The sequence below is a fragment of the Choloepus didactylus genome, chromosome 10 (genome assembly GCF_015220235.1).
Source record: "Choloepus didactylus isolate mChoDid1 chromosome 10, mChoDid1.pri, whole genome shotgun sequence".
In the NCBI taxonomy this organism is placed as follows: domain Eukaryota; kingdom Metazoa; phylum Chordata; class Mammalia; order Pilosa; family Megalonychidae; genus Choloepus; species Choloepus didactylus.
In genome coordinates this window covers 67,816,707-67,833,505 of record NC_051316.1, presented here as the reverse complement: position 1 = coordinate 67,833,505, position 16,799 = coordinate 67,816,707, and the positions used below count along the sequence as shown (strand labels likewise).

General features: G+C 36.3%; 1 protein-coding gene across 2 annotated transcripts in view; it reads left to right on the top strand.

Annotated features, from left to right (window-relative positions):
* The window catches only part of HAUS6 (HAUS augmin like complex subunit 6), a 69,329-nt gene that overhangs the window by 39,657 nt on the left and 12,873 nt on the right, over positions 1-16,799 (top strand). For both annotated transcript variants that reach the window (XM_037797236.1, XM_037797237.1), the window contains 3 exons: positions 1,248-1,441; positions 2,342-2,468; positions 2,934-3,036. In XM_037797236.1, the coding sequence (XP_037653164.1) occupies positions 1,248-1,441; positions 2,342-2,468; positions 2,934-3,036 (424 nt within the window). The remainder of the gene's footprint in view (positions 1-1,247; positions 1,442-2,341; positions 2,469-2,933; positions 3,037-16,799) is intronic.

Here is a 16,799-nt window from a genome sequence, read left to right as displayed (position 1 = left end):
AGTGTGGGAAGTAGGAAGTTACTTTGTAGGAAGATGATGAAATACTAGTTTGTTATAAATTCTCAAAGAGGGCACCAGTGATTTCCTAATTGCCAAGTGTCCTTTTTTTTACAGACTCCATCCTTTTGGTTTCTCTCTCTTGACGCTGTTCAGTATTCCTTTTTAAGTCTTTTCTTTAGCTTTTATGATTTCAGTGTCTGCTCTCCTGTGGGTTTTCAGATTTCTGTTGTCAGTTTTTTTCCACTGGTTCCTTTTTCGTCTAACGTTTAAATGCAGGTGCTTTCCACAGTTTCTTTAATGCCCCTTTTTTTCCGTGCTACAAATTCGTTGTTATTTCTTGCCTAATCCCATGGATTCAATGGCTTCCCATACCATAATATTTCCAAATTGGTATTTCCATTCTCTCTCCTTAAACCCAAACTCCAAATATTTATTTCCACTTGCTTTGGGGACATTTCCATCTGGATAGTGTACGTTTTCTTCTCTTAATAAGTACACAATTTATTAAGCATCTACTATATATCAGATATTGATTGTAATATAGGGAGTACAAAGGTAAAATACTGTTCCTAATCCTGAAAAGCTTTCAGTTTAATAGGTAATGTGATAGATACATCAGATTCAGAGTACATAAAAATCAGGGTCTGCAAACTTGGTTTCCTACAGAGTATAGACAGGTGATATATATAAATGAAGTACACTAATTATGGTTTAATGGTAGAGAGAAAGTAGGAAGGGATGAGGACTTTGGAGAACTGGGAAGTAATTTTCATATGAAATCTACGAGTTTTTAAAAAATATTGGCAATTAATTAAAATGTTTTTGAAATAGTGACACTGTGTAGGCCAAATAAACATGTACACATTTAAATGCAGCCTTTAGGGGCTATCAGTTTGTAACATTTGTTAAAATGTGAATTCATGGTCTTTCCCAAACCTGTTGTTTCTCCTCAGTATTTATCTTGTCTTCAATCTATTTGTATTTCTTTGTATTTCTTTAATTCTAGTTTTCAACTTTTTTGCATAATATAAAAATGTAGTCTGGAATGTTAATTTTTGCATAATATTTGTTTGAATTGGACCAAAATTGTTTATTGTAGTTGTTTCGGTAGAGGATATTTGATTTTTTTTTTTACTCTTCTTTAAAGTAAACTTTTATGTAATAGTAAAACATATAACTATATTATGTAGCATTCTAGTAACTTAAGAACCTATAGTTCACTACTTTTTTTCTCTCTGAATCCTTAGTTGCACATAGGAAATGTTTATGAGGCTGGAAAATTGAACCTCTTAACAGTTATTCAGTTACTAAATGAAGTCTTGAAAATAATGAAATATGAACGTTGTCAGGCTGACCAAGCAAGATTAACAGTAGACCTTCACTACCTTGAAAAAGAGACCAAATTTCAGAGAGAAAGATTATCAGATCTGAAGCATATGAGGTACACTAGAAAGATCTTCTCTTATTTATTGTGGGAGGAGTAGGGTGATTTTGATAATTTCTCTGCAAAACTCTTATATAGTTACTGGCTTTGGCAAACAAGTGAGAAAATATTACTGACACTCAAAAACCTTATTATCTAATCAACTCCCAGGAGAAACCTAGAAAGGAAAATTAATGAAGTTTTCTCTTTGGAATAAATTTTTGCCCTGCATGGTAATTTTTCATGAAATAATTTTAATCTTTGTCTTGCTCTTCTTTTGTGCAGAAGTGTTTTTGTTTTGTTTTTTTCTGAGTAGAAAGAGGGGGAGGTATGGGATGCCATAAGGAATGGACAGAGAGTGGGAAAATAGAGTTCTGATTGAAGTTTAGAACCAGGAAAAACAATTGAGTTATAATGATAAATGGAGTAGTAGATAATAGATGTCTGATTGCTTTCTTGTCTTAAAAGGAAAAAAGATACTTTAGGTTCTGAATATTCATTTGCAAGAGTTTATTCATTTATGTATGCTGTATTGTTTAAATTTTCATTTATATTTATTTTCCCTGCCCTATAACTATCATTGTTTTCTTAAATATTGCTCAGTACAGTTTTGTGTATCATATTTTTTTAATTAAATTCAGTTTTATTGAAATACATTCACACCATACAATCATCCATGGTATACAGTCCACTGTCCACAGTATGATAACATAGTTATGCGTTCATCACCACAATCTATCTCTGAACATTTTCCTTATATCAGAAAGAACCAGAACAAGAATAAAAAATAAAAGTGAAAAAAGAACACCCAAATCATCCCCCCATCCCACCCCATTTGTCCTTTAGTTTTTATCCCCATTTTTCTACTCATCCATTTGTGTATCTATTTTGAGTAAAATTTTTTTTATGCTGTCACAGGAATAAAGTAAAAGAAGATCTCTTAACTATAAGGCATTCTATTGTTGAAAAACAAGGAGAATGGTATAACAAGTGGAAAGAATTTCTTGGTCTGTCTCCTTTCAGTCTAATTAAATGTTGGACTCCAGTAAGTAATGTCGACTTTATTTTTAAAGAGTGGTTTAATGTGAGGCAATTTCTTGATTTATCATGTCACAGATGACCTAGAAATGCTGCGTGTATGTACATTTGTCATCTTTGCCTCTAAGGCTAAAGTTCCAATACTTTGGTTTCTGTAATAGTTCTAAATATATATTTGAATATGCTTTAAACTGCTGTTGTGATTTAAGTTAATGTTTTTAGATTCAAAGAAATAACAAGAAAATGAGACATTCCTCTTGATATTAGGCACTATTACATTTGAGACGTAGTTGGAGGACAAACTAGTTCCTTGGTTCCTTGGTTTAAAAAATAGTGGTATGATAATTTACGTGCTTACTCATTCTGTTTTTAGTAGGGAAAAAATTCATCCACTTGTAGATTAACTTAGCAGTGCTATTATGGTAGTGGTTAAAATGCATATCCTTCAAAATTGCAAATTCTGTTTTTTAAGGCTGTGGATCTTTTACCACCTATGTCTCCCCTTTCGTTTGATCCTGCCTCAGAAGAAGTATATGCAAGGAGTATTCTTTTTCAGTATCCTGCCTCACTTCCAGGTTGGTTATTTATCTTTTTCTCTTTTAAACCGCTCTCCCTTCAATATTCTTGTTATAATAGTTCCTTTACATTCTTTCTTGTTTTATTTCCCCATTTTTTTAATTGTAGTAAAATAAAAAACATAAAATTCATCATTTTAAATACTGCAAGTGAAAAATTCAGTGGCATTTAGTAAAGTCACGATATCATGCAACTATTGCCACTCTCTAGTTCCGTAACAGTTCATCACCCCAATAGGAAACCCTGTAAGCAGGCACTACACTTTAGCCCAGCTCTCCAGCACCTGGAAACCACTAATCTGCTTTCTGTCTCTATGGACTAGCTTATTCTGGAACCATACGGTGTGTGACCTTTTGTGTCTAGCTTTCACTTAGCATAGTGGTTTCAAGATTCATCCATAGCATGAAAGAATAGTATAATAATTACCTGAAAACAATTGAATGTATGCTTTGTTTTGTATGACTTCATGGTATGTGAATATATCTCAGTAAAAATGAATTAAAAAAAAATTACCTGAATACTCATAACCTGCTTAAACAATTAACATTTTTCTGTATTTGCTTTTTGTGTGTACTTGGGTACTTTTGTTAAACCAGGTAAATTCTAGACATTGTGACACTTCACTCTAAATATTCCAGCTTGTATTCCTGTAAAAATAAGGGTATTCTCCTGTATAACCACCAAAGTATTATCACACTTAAAAAATAAACAATAATTCTGTAATATCGTCTCATGTCCATTTCATACTCAGTCTCCTCAACTGCTATACCATTATCATACCTAAAAATTAATCTCCCTAATATCTTCTAATATCCATTTTGTATTCAATTTCCCCAATTGTCTAGTACTCATGTATGAGAAACTGTTATTGGATTTAGTAAATGTTAAGTAGATAGATGTTAGATAGTAAATATTAGATAGATAGTTGGAGTAATGAAAGAATAGAAACCAAATGAATTATATAGCTAAGCTGGAGCAGGTTATACTTATCGGCTAGAGTTGAGGTCAGGCAGATCAAAAGTCGAGACAGCATTTAGCACAGGACTTAGGAAGGAAAGGGTGAATGCAGCTGGGAAAGATGATTGATTTGGGAATCAGTTATATTCAGGAATGTCACTGGTTAGAAAAGATCATAAACCAGACAAGTAAGGCTCAGGATAGGCGCTAGCCAAAGAGTAAGCACAGAGAATGCTACACAGTCTGGTGAAAGAGTTTTCAGAGAGAGCATTGTGGTATCAATGGCAGCTTACCTATGATGATAAAATGACTTTAATAGTCCTTGGCATATTTGGTTGGAATTTTGTTCTCACTTTAGCTGGGAAAGGGCTTTTGCACACTTGCCAGGAGTAGTTAGGGCCTTGTTCTAGTTTGCTGATGCTGCCGGAATGCAGAACACCAGAGATGGATTGGCCTTTATAAAAGGGGGTTTATTTGGTTACACAATTACAGTCTTAAGGCCATAAAATGTCCAAAGTAACACATCAGCAATTGGGTACCTTCACTGGAGGATGGCCAGTGGTGTCCGGAAAACCTCTATTAGCTGGGAAAGCACTTGGCTGGCGTCTGCTCCAGAGTTCCGGTTTCAAAATAGCTTTCTCCCAGGATGTTCCTCTCTAAGCTGCAGTTCTCAAAAATGTCACTCTTAGTTGCTCTTGGAGTGTTTGTCCTCTCTTAGCTTCTCCGGAGCAAGTCTGCTTTCAATGGCCGTCTTCAAAATATCTCTCATCTGCAGCTCCTGTGCATTCTTCAAAGTGTCCCTCTTGTCTATAGCAAGCTCGCTCCTTCTGTCTGATCTTATATAGTGCTCCGGTAATTTAAATCAGACCCACCCTGAATGGGCGGGCCAACACCTCCATGGAAATTATCCAATGAGAGTCATCACCCACATTTGGGTGGGGCGCATCTCCATAGAAACACTCAAAGAATTACAGTTAATTAATGCTGATAGGTCTGCCCACACAAGATTACATCAAAGATAATGGCGTCTGGGGGGACATAATACATTCAAACTGGCACAGGCCCTGTGAAACCATGGAATTTTCCTTATGTCCATTTGGAGATTTCTGTATCTGCATTGAAAGTGTGAGTGTATCTGAATCTGTTTATGAAATCCAGTGGGAACTCCAAATTTTAGAAATGTTTGATAGACTCTGTTTTAGTTTCCCAGTTGCTAAAACAAATACCAATACAATGGGTTGGCTTAACAACAGGAATTTATTGGCTCACCGTTTTAGAGGCTGGAAGGCTTGCTTTCTCCCAGGGTCAGTATCTTCTGGCTGACAGGCAGTCTTTGGGGTTCCTTGGCTTTGTGTCACATGGCAGTGTACATGGTGGCGTCTTCTTTTTTTTCTGAGTTCTGTTGACTTTCACCTTCTTGATTTCCCAGTGGCTTTCTCTGTGTGTCTGACTTTTACTCCACTTGTGAAGGATTCCAGTCATCCGCGTTAATGCCCAGCGTGATTCAGTTGAGACACACCTTAACTGAAGTAACATCTTGAAGAGATCTTATTTTACAGCGGGTCCACACACAAACCCAATTCAAACCAAGACTGAGAACCTGTCCAAACTGGGTATGCAATTCTGTCCACCATGGGTTCTTTGGAACTCTGTCATCCAAGCAGTGCATAATTTGTACTCTTGGGATTCCTTTTTTTTCCTGGGGTAGAGCCTTGGACTGAGCTGGAGCGGTCTCATCATTCTTTTCTGTTTTTTTTTGTGGTAGAATGATTTCCTCTGACACCTTGCAAATGACATCTTATTTAAAGTAATTTACTTTTAAAATATTTTTAAAAATTATTTTTCAAAATATAGGAAAGTACAGAGAATAATATTATTAATACCTGTTTACTGAGCACTCTTTTTTTTGGTCCAAAGCTTTGCTATATTTGCTTCAGGTGTTTTTTTTTAAGTAATAAAATATTACTCACTACTCCTGCATTTGCAGAAGCAACCACTGTCCTGAATTTTGTTTATTCTGATGTATGTTTATAGAAATATGTATGGATCTATAAACAGTACATGGTATTGCTCTGCTTGTTTTTAAAGTTTACATATAAATTTTCTCTGTCCTCAAAATGTGCTTTGTAAATATTTGTTTATTTCTTGAATCAGGATCCAAGGAGGTTTCACATATTGCATTTGGTTATTTTGCCTTTTAGTGACTTTTATTCTAGAATAATGCCCTTACCTTTTTTTTTTTATGACACGGATAGAATTTGTTTTTAACAATCATATGTATTTAGATTTACCAGCATGTTTACTGAATTCTCCTGGTCAATTTTGCTTCTTGTATTCTACTCCTTCCCAATGAGGACTATATCCTGAAGTACATCCTTTAGTTCTTTTAGCGATGGGCATCTAGTAATAAAAACTCTTAGTCTTTCTCTGAAAATGTCTTTATTTTCACTCACTCTTGAATGAAGTGTAGATGAATATAGAATTCTAGATTGACAATTATTTTTCTTTAGGATTTTGAAGATAATGTTTTTATTGTCTTCTACCTTCTGTTGTTTCTGAGACATTTGCTCTCAGTCTAATTGTCATTCATTTGTAGGTAATTAATTTTTTTATTGAGATTATTCATATACCATACAACTATCCACAGATCCAAAGTGTATAATCAGTTGCCCATAGTACCATCATACAGCTGTGCATTCATCACCACAATTTTTTTTTTCAATTTTTAGAACATTTTCATTACTCCAGAAAAGAAGTAAAGGTAAAAAAAGGAAACTCAAATCTTCCCATACCCCTAACCACCCCTCCTCCATTATTGATTCATAGTTTTGGTATAGTACATTTGTTACTGTTGATGAAAGACTGTTAAAATACTACTAGCTGTAGTATATAGTTTGCAATAGGTATATGTATTTTTTCCTATATGCCCCTCTATTATTAACTTCCAGTTATAGTGTCATACATTTGTTCTCATTCATGAGAGAGATTTCTAATATTTGTACAGTTAATCATGGACATTGTCCACAAGATTCACTGTTTTATACATTCCCATCTTTTAACCTCTAACTTTCCTTCTGGTGACATACGTGACTTTGAGCTTACCCTTTCTACCACCTTCATACACCATTCATCACTGTTAGTTATTCTCACAATGTGCTACCATCACTTCTGTCCATTTCCAGATGTTTAAGTTCACCCTAGTTGAACATTCTGCTCATTATAAGCAACCACTCCCCATTCTTTAGCCTCTTTCTATATCCTGGTAACTTATATTTCATGTCTATGAATTTACATATTATAATTAGTTGCTATCAGTGAGTCCCTGCAATATTTGTCCTTATGTGTCTTATTTCACTCAATATAGTGCCCTCAAGGTTTCTTCATCAACCTGTTTTTCTTTTTACTACGGTTTTGTTCACACACCATATATTCCATCCTAAGTAAACAATTGCTGGTTCTCTGTATAGTCGCATATTTATGTGTTCACCACCATCACCACTATCTATATAAGGACATCTCCATTTCTTCCACAAAGGAGGAAGAGTCAAAGAAGGCAGAGAGACAAAAGAAAAAGAAAAAAAAGAGAGGGGAAAAGAAACCCAAACATGACAGCTAGAAAGCAACAAAAGCAAAGATAGCATTAACCTAAAGTAGAGTAAAGAGTCATACAACATCACCAATGCCAGGAGTCCCATACCCTTCCCCTATTCCCTCCCCCCCATATGCATTTAGCTTTGGTATATTGCCTTTGTTATATTAAAGGAAGCATAATACAGTGTTTCTGTTAATTATACTCTCTAGTTTGCATTGATTGTATTCCCCCCCCCCGAATCCTACCCTATTTTTAACACCTCGCATCATTTGTTCTACCTCATGTAAAAACATATTTGTACCTTTTATTACAATCATTGAGTACTCTAGGTTTCACTGAGTTATACAGTCCCAGTCTTTATCTTTCGTCTTTCTTTCTGGTGTCCCACATGGTCCTAACCTTCCTCTTTCAACCATACTCACAGTCATTTTTGTTCAGTGTTCTTACATTGCTGTGCTACTATCTCCCAAAATTGTTTTCCAAACCTCTCACTCCTGTCTTTTCCTTTCTGTCTGCAGTGCTTCCTTTAGTGTTTCTGTTAGAGCAGGTATCTTATTCACAAACTCTGTCACTGTCTGTTTGTCAGAGACTATTTTAAGCTCTCCCTCATATTTGAAGTACAGTTTTGCCAGGTATAGGATTCTTGGTTGGTGGTTTTTCTCTTTCAGTATCTTAAATATATCACCCCACTTCCTTCTTGCCTCCATGGATTCTATTGAGAAATCCGCACATAGTCTTATCAAGCTTCCTTTGTATGTGATGGATCACTTTTCTCTTGCTGCTTTCAGGATTCTCTCTTTATCTTTGACATTTGATAATCTGATTATTAAGTGTCTTGGTGTAGGCCTGTTCAGATCTGTTCTGTTTGGGGTATGCTGAGCTTCTTGGATCTGTAATTTTATGTCTTTCATAAGAGATGGGAAATTTTCATTGATTATTTCCTCTATTATTGCTTCTGCTCCCTTTCCCTTCTCTTCTCCTTCTGGGACACCAGTGACATGTACATTCCTGCATTTTGTTTTGTTCTTAAGTTCCCTGAGATGTTGCTCATATTTTTCCATTCTTTTCTGTATCTGTTCTTTTGTGTGTAGGCTTTCAGGTGTCTTGTTCTCCAGTTCCTGAGTGTTTTCTTCTGCCTCTTGAGATCTGCTGCATGTTTCCATTGTGTCTTTCATCTCTTGTGCTGTGCCTTTCATTTCCATAGATTCTGCCAGTTGTTTTTTTGAACTTTCGATTTCTACCTTATGTATGCCCAATGTTCACATTATACACTTCATCTCTTTTGCCATATCTTCCCTCAGCTTTTTGAATTGACTTAGCATTACTTGTTTAAATTCCTGTATCTCAGTTGAGGTGTAAGTCTGTTCCTTTGACTGGACCATAATCTCATTTTTCTTAGTGTAGGTTGTAGTTTTCTGTTGTCTAGGCATCTGGTTTCCTTGGTTACCCCAATCAGATTTTCCCAGACCAGAATGGGCTCAGGTCTTGGAAGGAGGCAATAGTATTATGTCTGCCTGAGGGTGTGTCTTAGAAGATTGGTACACCCTGTGAGGCTTCAAGTCACTGTTCTTTTCTGCCCAGCAAGTGGCACCTGTTAGCCTGTAGCTCCAGACTGGTGTACTTCACATCATTTTTCTCAATGTCGTAAAGAGAATTCTATTTGCAAGCCACCCCCCCCACACACACACACAAAAAGCCCACAGCTGTTTTCCCGCAGGTTCTAGCTCTGGAGTCTGGTTCTGAATGGAAGGCGGGTAGTAGAACTTGGCACTACCTTTTTTCTCTTAGGGAAGATAACACCCCCTAGGGAGAGGTCATTTACATTTGAATAGTCTCTCTGCCTGTGCTGTCTTCACCCTTGTCTCTGTCAGAGCACTGGGAACTGAAAATGGCTGAGACTTTCTCCACTGAGCCGAAAAAGGGACAAAAAGCCCCCTTCAGGGCCAGTCCGTGGCCACTGTCCAGCTCTCCAAGATCAGTCTTCACCCAAAGCCTCTGTCTGCTTGTTGGGGATTCGTAGCTTGTATTGAGCAGTCCATGTTTGTTAATTAAAACCCCAGTTGGAGCTCAGCTGAGCTATATTTGCTTGCTGGGAGAGTGCTGCTCTCTAGCACTGCGAGGCTTTGCAGTTCGGGCCATGGGAGGAGGGGGCTCCCGGCTTGGATCTGCAGTTTTTACTTACAGATTTTATACTGTGATCTCGGGCATTCCTCTCAATTCAGGTTGGTATATGATGAGTGGAAAGTCATGTTTGTCCCCCCGCAGTTATTCCAGATTATTTACTCATTGTTCCTGCTTGTTTATTAGTTGTTCCAGGGGGAGAAACTGGCTTCCACTCCTCTCTATGCCAACATCTTCTTCTGTCTCTATAGGTAATTAATTTTTGATTTCTGGTTGCTTCTAAGATTTTTCTTTTTTTGTATTATGTAGGTTCATTGAGATATGTCTAAGTGTAGATTTGTTTGTATTTTGTCTGTTTAGGATTTGAGGGTGATTATTTAATCTGAATGCTCATGTCTCTCTTTAGTTCTGTAAAATAATTCACTAATATATCTTCTGATATTGACTCTCTTATTCTCTTGATCCTTCTCTTCTGGAACTCCTGTTGTTGGGACCTCTAATTTAGTCCTCCATGTCACTTTATTTTTCATTCATATTAACAATCTCTTGGTGTCTCTGAGCAAAGTTGTATATATTTTCCTCGGATCTCTCTTATAGTTCACTAATTATTTCTTTTTCCTGTGTTTTATCTGTGTTTTGATCTGTCCTTTTAGTATTTAATTTTCACATATGTAGTTTCATTTCTAGGAGTCTTATTTGTTTCTTTCTTAAAACTACCTGTTATTTTTCATGTCTTTGGTTTGGGATTCCTCCAACAAGTAGCCAGTATAATTTTGGATTTTATACCTCCTTTTAGTATGCCTGGACTTAAATTTCTTCCCTCCGTCCCTCTCTTTCCTTCCTTCCTAACTTCCTGTCTTCCTTCCTAACTTTGTTCCTTCCTTTCTTTTTTCACCCAGGACTTCAGGTAGACAGCAAGTTTCCTAACTGCTTCACTGGTCCAATTGGCAGAAGTTTTATAATTCCCTTTTCAGGGTTAAGGCAGCCTTTACAGTGTTGTGACCTTATGGCAGCCTCATAGTTTTAGATCCCAGCCTAAGTGGCCTGAGATGGTGTTTATTGTTATTATGTAGGTATTAAATATCCATGTCCAGCCTCCCATGGAACCTGCCTTATTGTGCCCTAGTTTCTTAGTTTGAGCAAACCATTTTCATTATGCTTTCCATATTTGATTCTGGCGTATGATGGTTTTTATTTATTATTTTGGGCATTTCTTCTTTTTTTTTTTTAAAGGAGTTTTACTGATGTATTATACATATATCACTACAATCAATTCTAGAACATTTTCACCCTGAAGAGGGTTCACTATGTTATACAGTCCCATGTTTCATCCTCTTGCCTTCTAGTGACATACAAGATCCTAAACTTTCCCTTTCACCTGCAGTTGCACCCATATCATCACTGTTAGTTAAACTCACTATAATGTGCTCTCATCATGTCCATCCATTTCCAAACATTTACAATCAACCTTATTACCCTATTCTCTGCTCTGATTCTGTCTTCTGGTGACCTGTGTTCTAGATATTAACATCACAAGGTTTCTGGTTATATTTAGTTCATATTTGTGAAGGAAGTTATGCAATTTTGGCCCTTTGTGTCTGACTTATTTCATTCTCCATAATGTTCTCAAGGTTCATCCATGTAGTAGTGTGTCATGACTTCATTTCTTCTTAAGGCTGAATAATATTCCATTGTATGGGTGATACCCCATTTTGTTTATCCATTCATTGGCCACCTGGGTTGTTTCCATCTTTTGGCAATTGTAAATAATGCTGCTATTAACATCACTGTGAAAATGTCTGTTTGTTTGCAGGATGGCCGTATCATGTGGTAGTTCCTTACTTATCTTCCTGAGGAACTGTTAAACTGTCTTCCACAGCAACTACACCATTCTGCATTCCCACCAACAGTGGATAAGTGTTCCTATTTCTCCACATCTTCTCCAACACTTTCAGTTTTCTGTTTTGTAGTGTCCATTCTAGTAGGTGTGAAATGACATCTCATTGTAGTTTTAATTTGTATTTCTCTAATAGCTAGTGAAGCTGAGCTTTTTTTCATGTGCTTTTTAGCCATTTGTATATCCTCTTTGGAAAAATGTCTCTTCATGTCTTTTGCCCATTTTTAAATTGGTTTATTTTCTTATTGAGTTGTAGGATCTCTTTTATATCCTGGATATTAAACCCTTTTCAGATATATGGTTTCCAAATATTTTCTCTCATCGAGTAGACTGCCTTTTCACCCTCTTGACAAAGTCCTTTGAAGTGCAGAAGTATTCAGTTTTAGGAGGTTCATGTATCTATTTTTTCTTTTGTTGTTTGTGCTTTGGGTGTAAGGTCTAAGGAACCACCTCCTACCACAAGATCTTAAAAGATGCTTCCCTACATTTTCATCTAGGAGTTTATGGTTCTGGATTTTTATTTAGGTCTTTGATCCATTTTGAGTTAATTTTTGTATAAGGTGTAAGATTGGGGTCCTCCTTCATTTTTTTGGATATGGATATCCAGTTCTCCCAGCACCGTTTGCTGAAGAGAAAGCTCTGTCCCGGTTGGGTGGCCTTGGCAGCCTTGTCAAAAATTAGTTGGCCATGGATGTGAGGGTCTGTTTCTAAGCTCTCAATTCAATTCTGTTGGTCAGTATGTCTATTTTTATACCAATACCATGCTGTTTTTATCACTGCAACCTTGTAATATGCTTTAAAGTTAGGGAGTAAGTCATCCAACTTCATTTTTCTTTCTCAAGATGTTTTTGGCTATTTGGGGCCCCTTACCCTTCCAAATAAATTTGGTAATTGGCTTTTCCAATTCTTTAAAGTAACTCATTAGAATTTTGATTGGATTGTTTTGAAACTGTAAATCAATTTGGGTAGAACTGACATCTTAATGATATTTAGTTTTCCAGTCCATGAACACAGAATGGCCTTCATTTATTTATGTCTTCTTTGATTTCTTTTAGTAATGCTTTGTAGTTTTCTGAATACAGGTCCTTTACATTCTTGGTTAAGTTTATTTCTAGGTATCTGATTCTTTTAGTTGCTATTGTAAATGGAATTTTTTTTCCCGATTTCCTCCTCATGTTGCTCTTGACTAGTGTGTAAAAGCACCACTGATTTTTATGTGTTAATCTTGTACCTCGCCACAAATGCTGAACTCATTTATTAGGTTTCTTAGCTTTATTGTAGATTTTTTGGGACTTTCTGGGTATAAGATCTTATCATATGAAAAGAGTGAAAGTTTTCCTTCTTCCTTTCCAAATTGGATGCCTTTTATTTATTTTTCTTGCCTAATTTCTCTAACTGGAATGTCTAGTACAGTGTTGAATAACAGTGGTAACAGTGGGCATCCTTGTCTTTTTCCTGATCCCAAGAGGAAAGCTTTTAGTCTTTCACCATTGAGTATGATGTTAGCTCTGGATTTTTCATATATGCCCTTTATCATGTCAAGAAAGTTCTCTTCAATTCCTATTTCTCCTGGTGTTTTTATCAAGAAGGGATGCTGGATTTTGTTAAATGTCTTTATGCATTAATCAAGAAGATGATGTGGTTCTTCCCTTCAATTTATTAATGTGGTGTATTACATTAATAGTTTTCCTTTTGTTGAAGCACCCTTACAAACCTGGAATAAAACCCACTTGATCACAGTGTATAACACTTTTAATGTGCCATTGGATTCAATTTGCAGGTATTTTGTTCAGGACTTCTGCATGTGTATTCATTAGAGAGATTGGTCTGTAATTTCCCTTTCTTGTGGTTATCTTTATCTGGTTTTGGTATTAAGATGATGTTGGCTTCATAGAATGAGTTAAGTTGTGTTCCTTTTCAATTTTCTGGCAGAGTTTGAGGAGGCTTGGTACTAGTTCTCTCTTGAATGTTTGGTAGAATTCACCTGTGATGCCATCTGGTCCTTGGAATTCCTTTTTTGGGAGATTTTTGATGGCTGTTTCAGTCTCTTGTGATTGGTTTGTTGAGAGCTTCCATTTCTTCTAGAGTCACTGTGGGTTGTTCATGTGTGTGTAGGAAATTGTCCATTTCATCTAAGTTGTCTAGCTTGTTGGTGTACAGTTGTCCATAGTATGATCTTGTGACCTTTTTTTATTTCTATGGGGCCAGTAGTAATGGCTCCCCTCTCATTTCTGATTTTATTTATTTGCGTCTTTTCTCCTTTGTCAGTCTAGTGAAGGGCTTGTCAATTTGTTGTTGTTGTTGTTGTTTATCCTCAATTTCATTTACTTCTGCTCTAATCTGTTATTTCTTTCCTTCTGCTTGCTTTGGTGTTAGTTTCCTGTTCTTTTTCAAGTTCACCCAGGTGTGTAGGAAGATCTTTGATTTTAGTTCTTTCTTCTTTTTTTAATGTAGGCATTTAGGGCTATAAATTTCCCTTTTAACACTGCCTTCACTGTATCCCATATGCTTTGGTATGTTGTGTTCTTGTTTTTATTTGTCTTGAGATGTTTACTGATTTCTCTTGCATTTTCTTCTTTGATCCACTATTTAAGTGTGCATTGTTTTACCTCCATAAATTTTTGCATTCTCTGCCTCTTGTGACTTCTAACTTCATTCCATTATGATCAGAGAAAGGACTTTGTATAATTTGTATCTTTTTAAATTAAATAAGACTTGTTTTATGAACCAGCATCTGGTCTATAGTGGAGAATAATCCATGAGAACTTGAAAAGAATATATATCCTGCTGTCATGGGGTGCATTGTACTGTTTATGTCTATTAGGTCTAGTTCATGCATCAAATTATTCAAGTTCTCTAGTTCCTTATTGATCCTTTGTCTAGATATTCTGTCTATTGATGTGAGGGGTATATTGAAATCTCCAACTATTGTTGTATATGGATCTATTTCTCCCTTCAGTTTTGCTAGTGTTTGCTTTGTATTTTGGGGCACTCTGGTTAGATGCATATATATTGTTGATTCTAATTTCTTTTTGGTGGATTGCCCCTTTTATTAATATATAATGGTGTGGGTTTTTTTGTTTTTTTTGTATAACAGCTTTGCATTTATGGTATATTTTGTCCAATATTAGCATAGCTACTCCAGTTTTGTTTTTTGTTGTTGTTTGTATACTGGGCTTGCCTGCAGTATCTTTTTCTAGCCTTTCACTTTCAACTTATTTGTATCCTTGGGTCTGAGATGAGTCTCTTATAGACAGTGTATAGATGGCTGATAATTTTTTATGCATTCTGCCAGTCTGTCTTTTGATTAAGGGGTTTAATCCATTAACATTCTGTGTTATTACTGTAAAGGCAGTACTTCAGTGATTATATCCTTTGTTGTTTATATTTCATATCTTATTTTTGTCTCTCTTTTTACCCTTTTAATTAGCCTTACTGATAATCTTGATTTCTACACTGTCCTTCAGGCCTTTCTCTCCTTTCCTTTTGGCCTGTAGGACTCCCTTTAGTATTTCTTGTGAGGCAGGTCTCTTGTTAGATTCTCTCAGCTTCTGCTTATTTGTGAATATCTTCAACTCCCTCTCATTTTTGAGGGACAGTTTTGCTGGATAGAGAATTATTAGCTGGCAGGTTTTTGTTTGTTTGTTTGTTAATTCAGTTTTGTTTAAATATATTTACATACTGTACAATCATCCAAAGTGTACAGTCAGTTGTTCCAGGTACCATCATATGGTTGTACATTCATCACCACAGTCAATTTTTGAACATTTTCATTACTCCAAAAACAAATAAAAATAAGAATAAAAATTAAAGTAAAAAAGAACACCCAAAACACCCTATCTAACTGTGCCCCCTATTATTCATTTAATTTTTGTCCCCAGTTTTTACTCATCTGTCCATGCACTGGATAAAGGGAGTGGGAGCCACAAGGTTTTCACATCACACAGTTACACCGTGTAAGCTATATAGTTACACAGTTGTCTTCAAGAATCAAGGCAACTGTTGGAGTGCAACAGTTTCAGGTATTTCCTTCTATTTCAATACACTAAAAACTACAAAGGGATATCTATATAACTTATAAGAATAACCTCCAGAATGACCTCTCAACTCCATTTGAAATCTCTCAGCCACTGAAACTTTATTTCTCTTCCTCTTTTTGGTCCAGAAGGCTTGCTCAATCTCATGGTGCCAGGTCCAGGTTCAATCCCAGGAGTCATGTCCCACGTAGTGGGGAGGGCAGTGAGTTTACCTGCAGATTTGGCTTACAGAGAGAGCAGAGTTGGCTTACAGAGAGGTGCCACATCTGAGCAACAAAAGGAGTTCTCTGGGGGTGACTCTTAAGCACAATTTACTTAGCCTCTTCTTTGTCAAGGTTCATAAGGGCAAGCCCTAAGATCGAGGGCTTGGCCTTCTAAATTTGTAGTCCCTAATGCTTGAGAGAATATCAGGATTCCCCAGGTAAGGAAGTTTAGTGTTTCCACATTTTCCCTAGGCCTTCAAGGGGGCTTGGCAAATACATTTTTATTCTCTGCCCAGATTACTCTGGGATGTATTGGGGCATCACACTTACCTATAGAAACCAACTCCTGTTCAAAGTTTCATGTAACTATTTATAGTTTGAATAAACTGACTGTACAAGTAAATTATATAGTGTGCTCCAGAAAATATAGATTTTGCACCAAATAAAGATCTCTTTCTTTGGTCACACACAGAAGCTGAAGTTTTATAACACTGTCAAATATCGTCCTTTACCCTTTAGTCTAATTTACCTTAGTCCTAACCAAGTCCATTTCATTCATATCTCTAATTGAAGTCTAATCTCTTTTTCAGCCTCTTTAACATTTGCTGTATGGGGTAATTCATAGCTGCTGAACTCTGGCTTCGAATCTCAGGTGTCAAACAGATACCCACAGTTCCAGGGACCGATCAGGTTATACACAAAGAGCTCAGCATCTCCGAATTCAGAAATAAGCGTTACAACTCAGGAATAGATATAACTGCTGTAAGAGTTTATAATCTAGGAACTTGTAGACTGGCGGTTTTTTCTTCAACATGTCATACCATTGCCTTCTTGCCTCCATGCTTTCTGATGAGAAATCTGTGCTTAGTCTCATTTAGCGCCCCTTTTATGATATGAATCACTTTTCTCTTGCTGCTTTCAGAATTCTCTATCTTTGGTTTTGACATTCTGATTA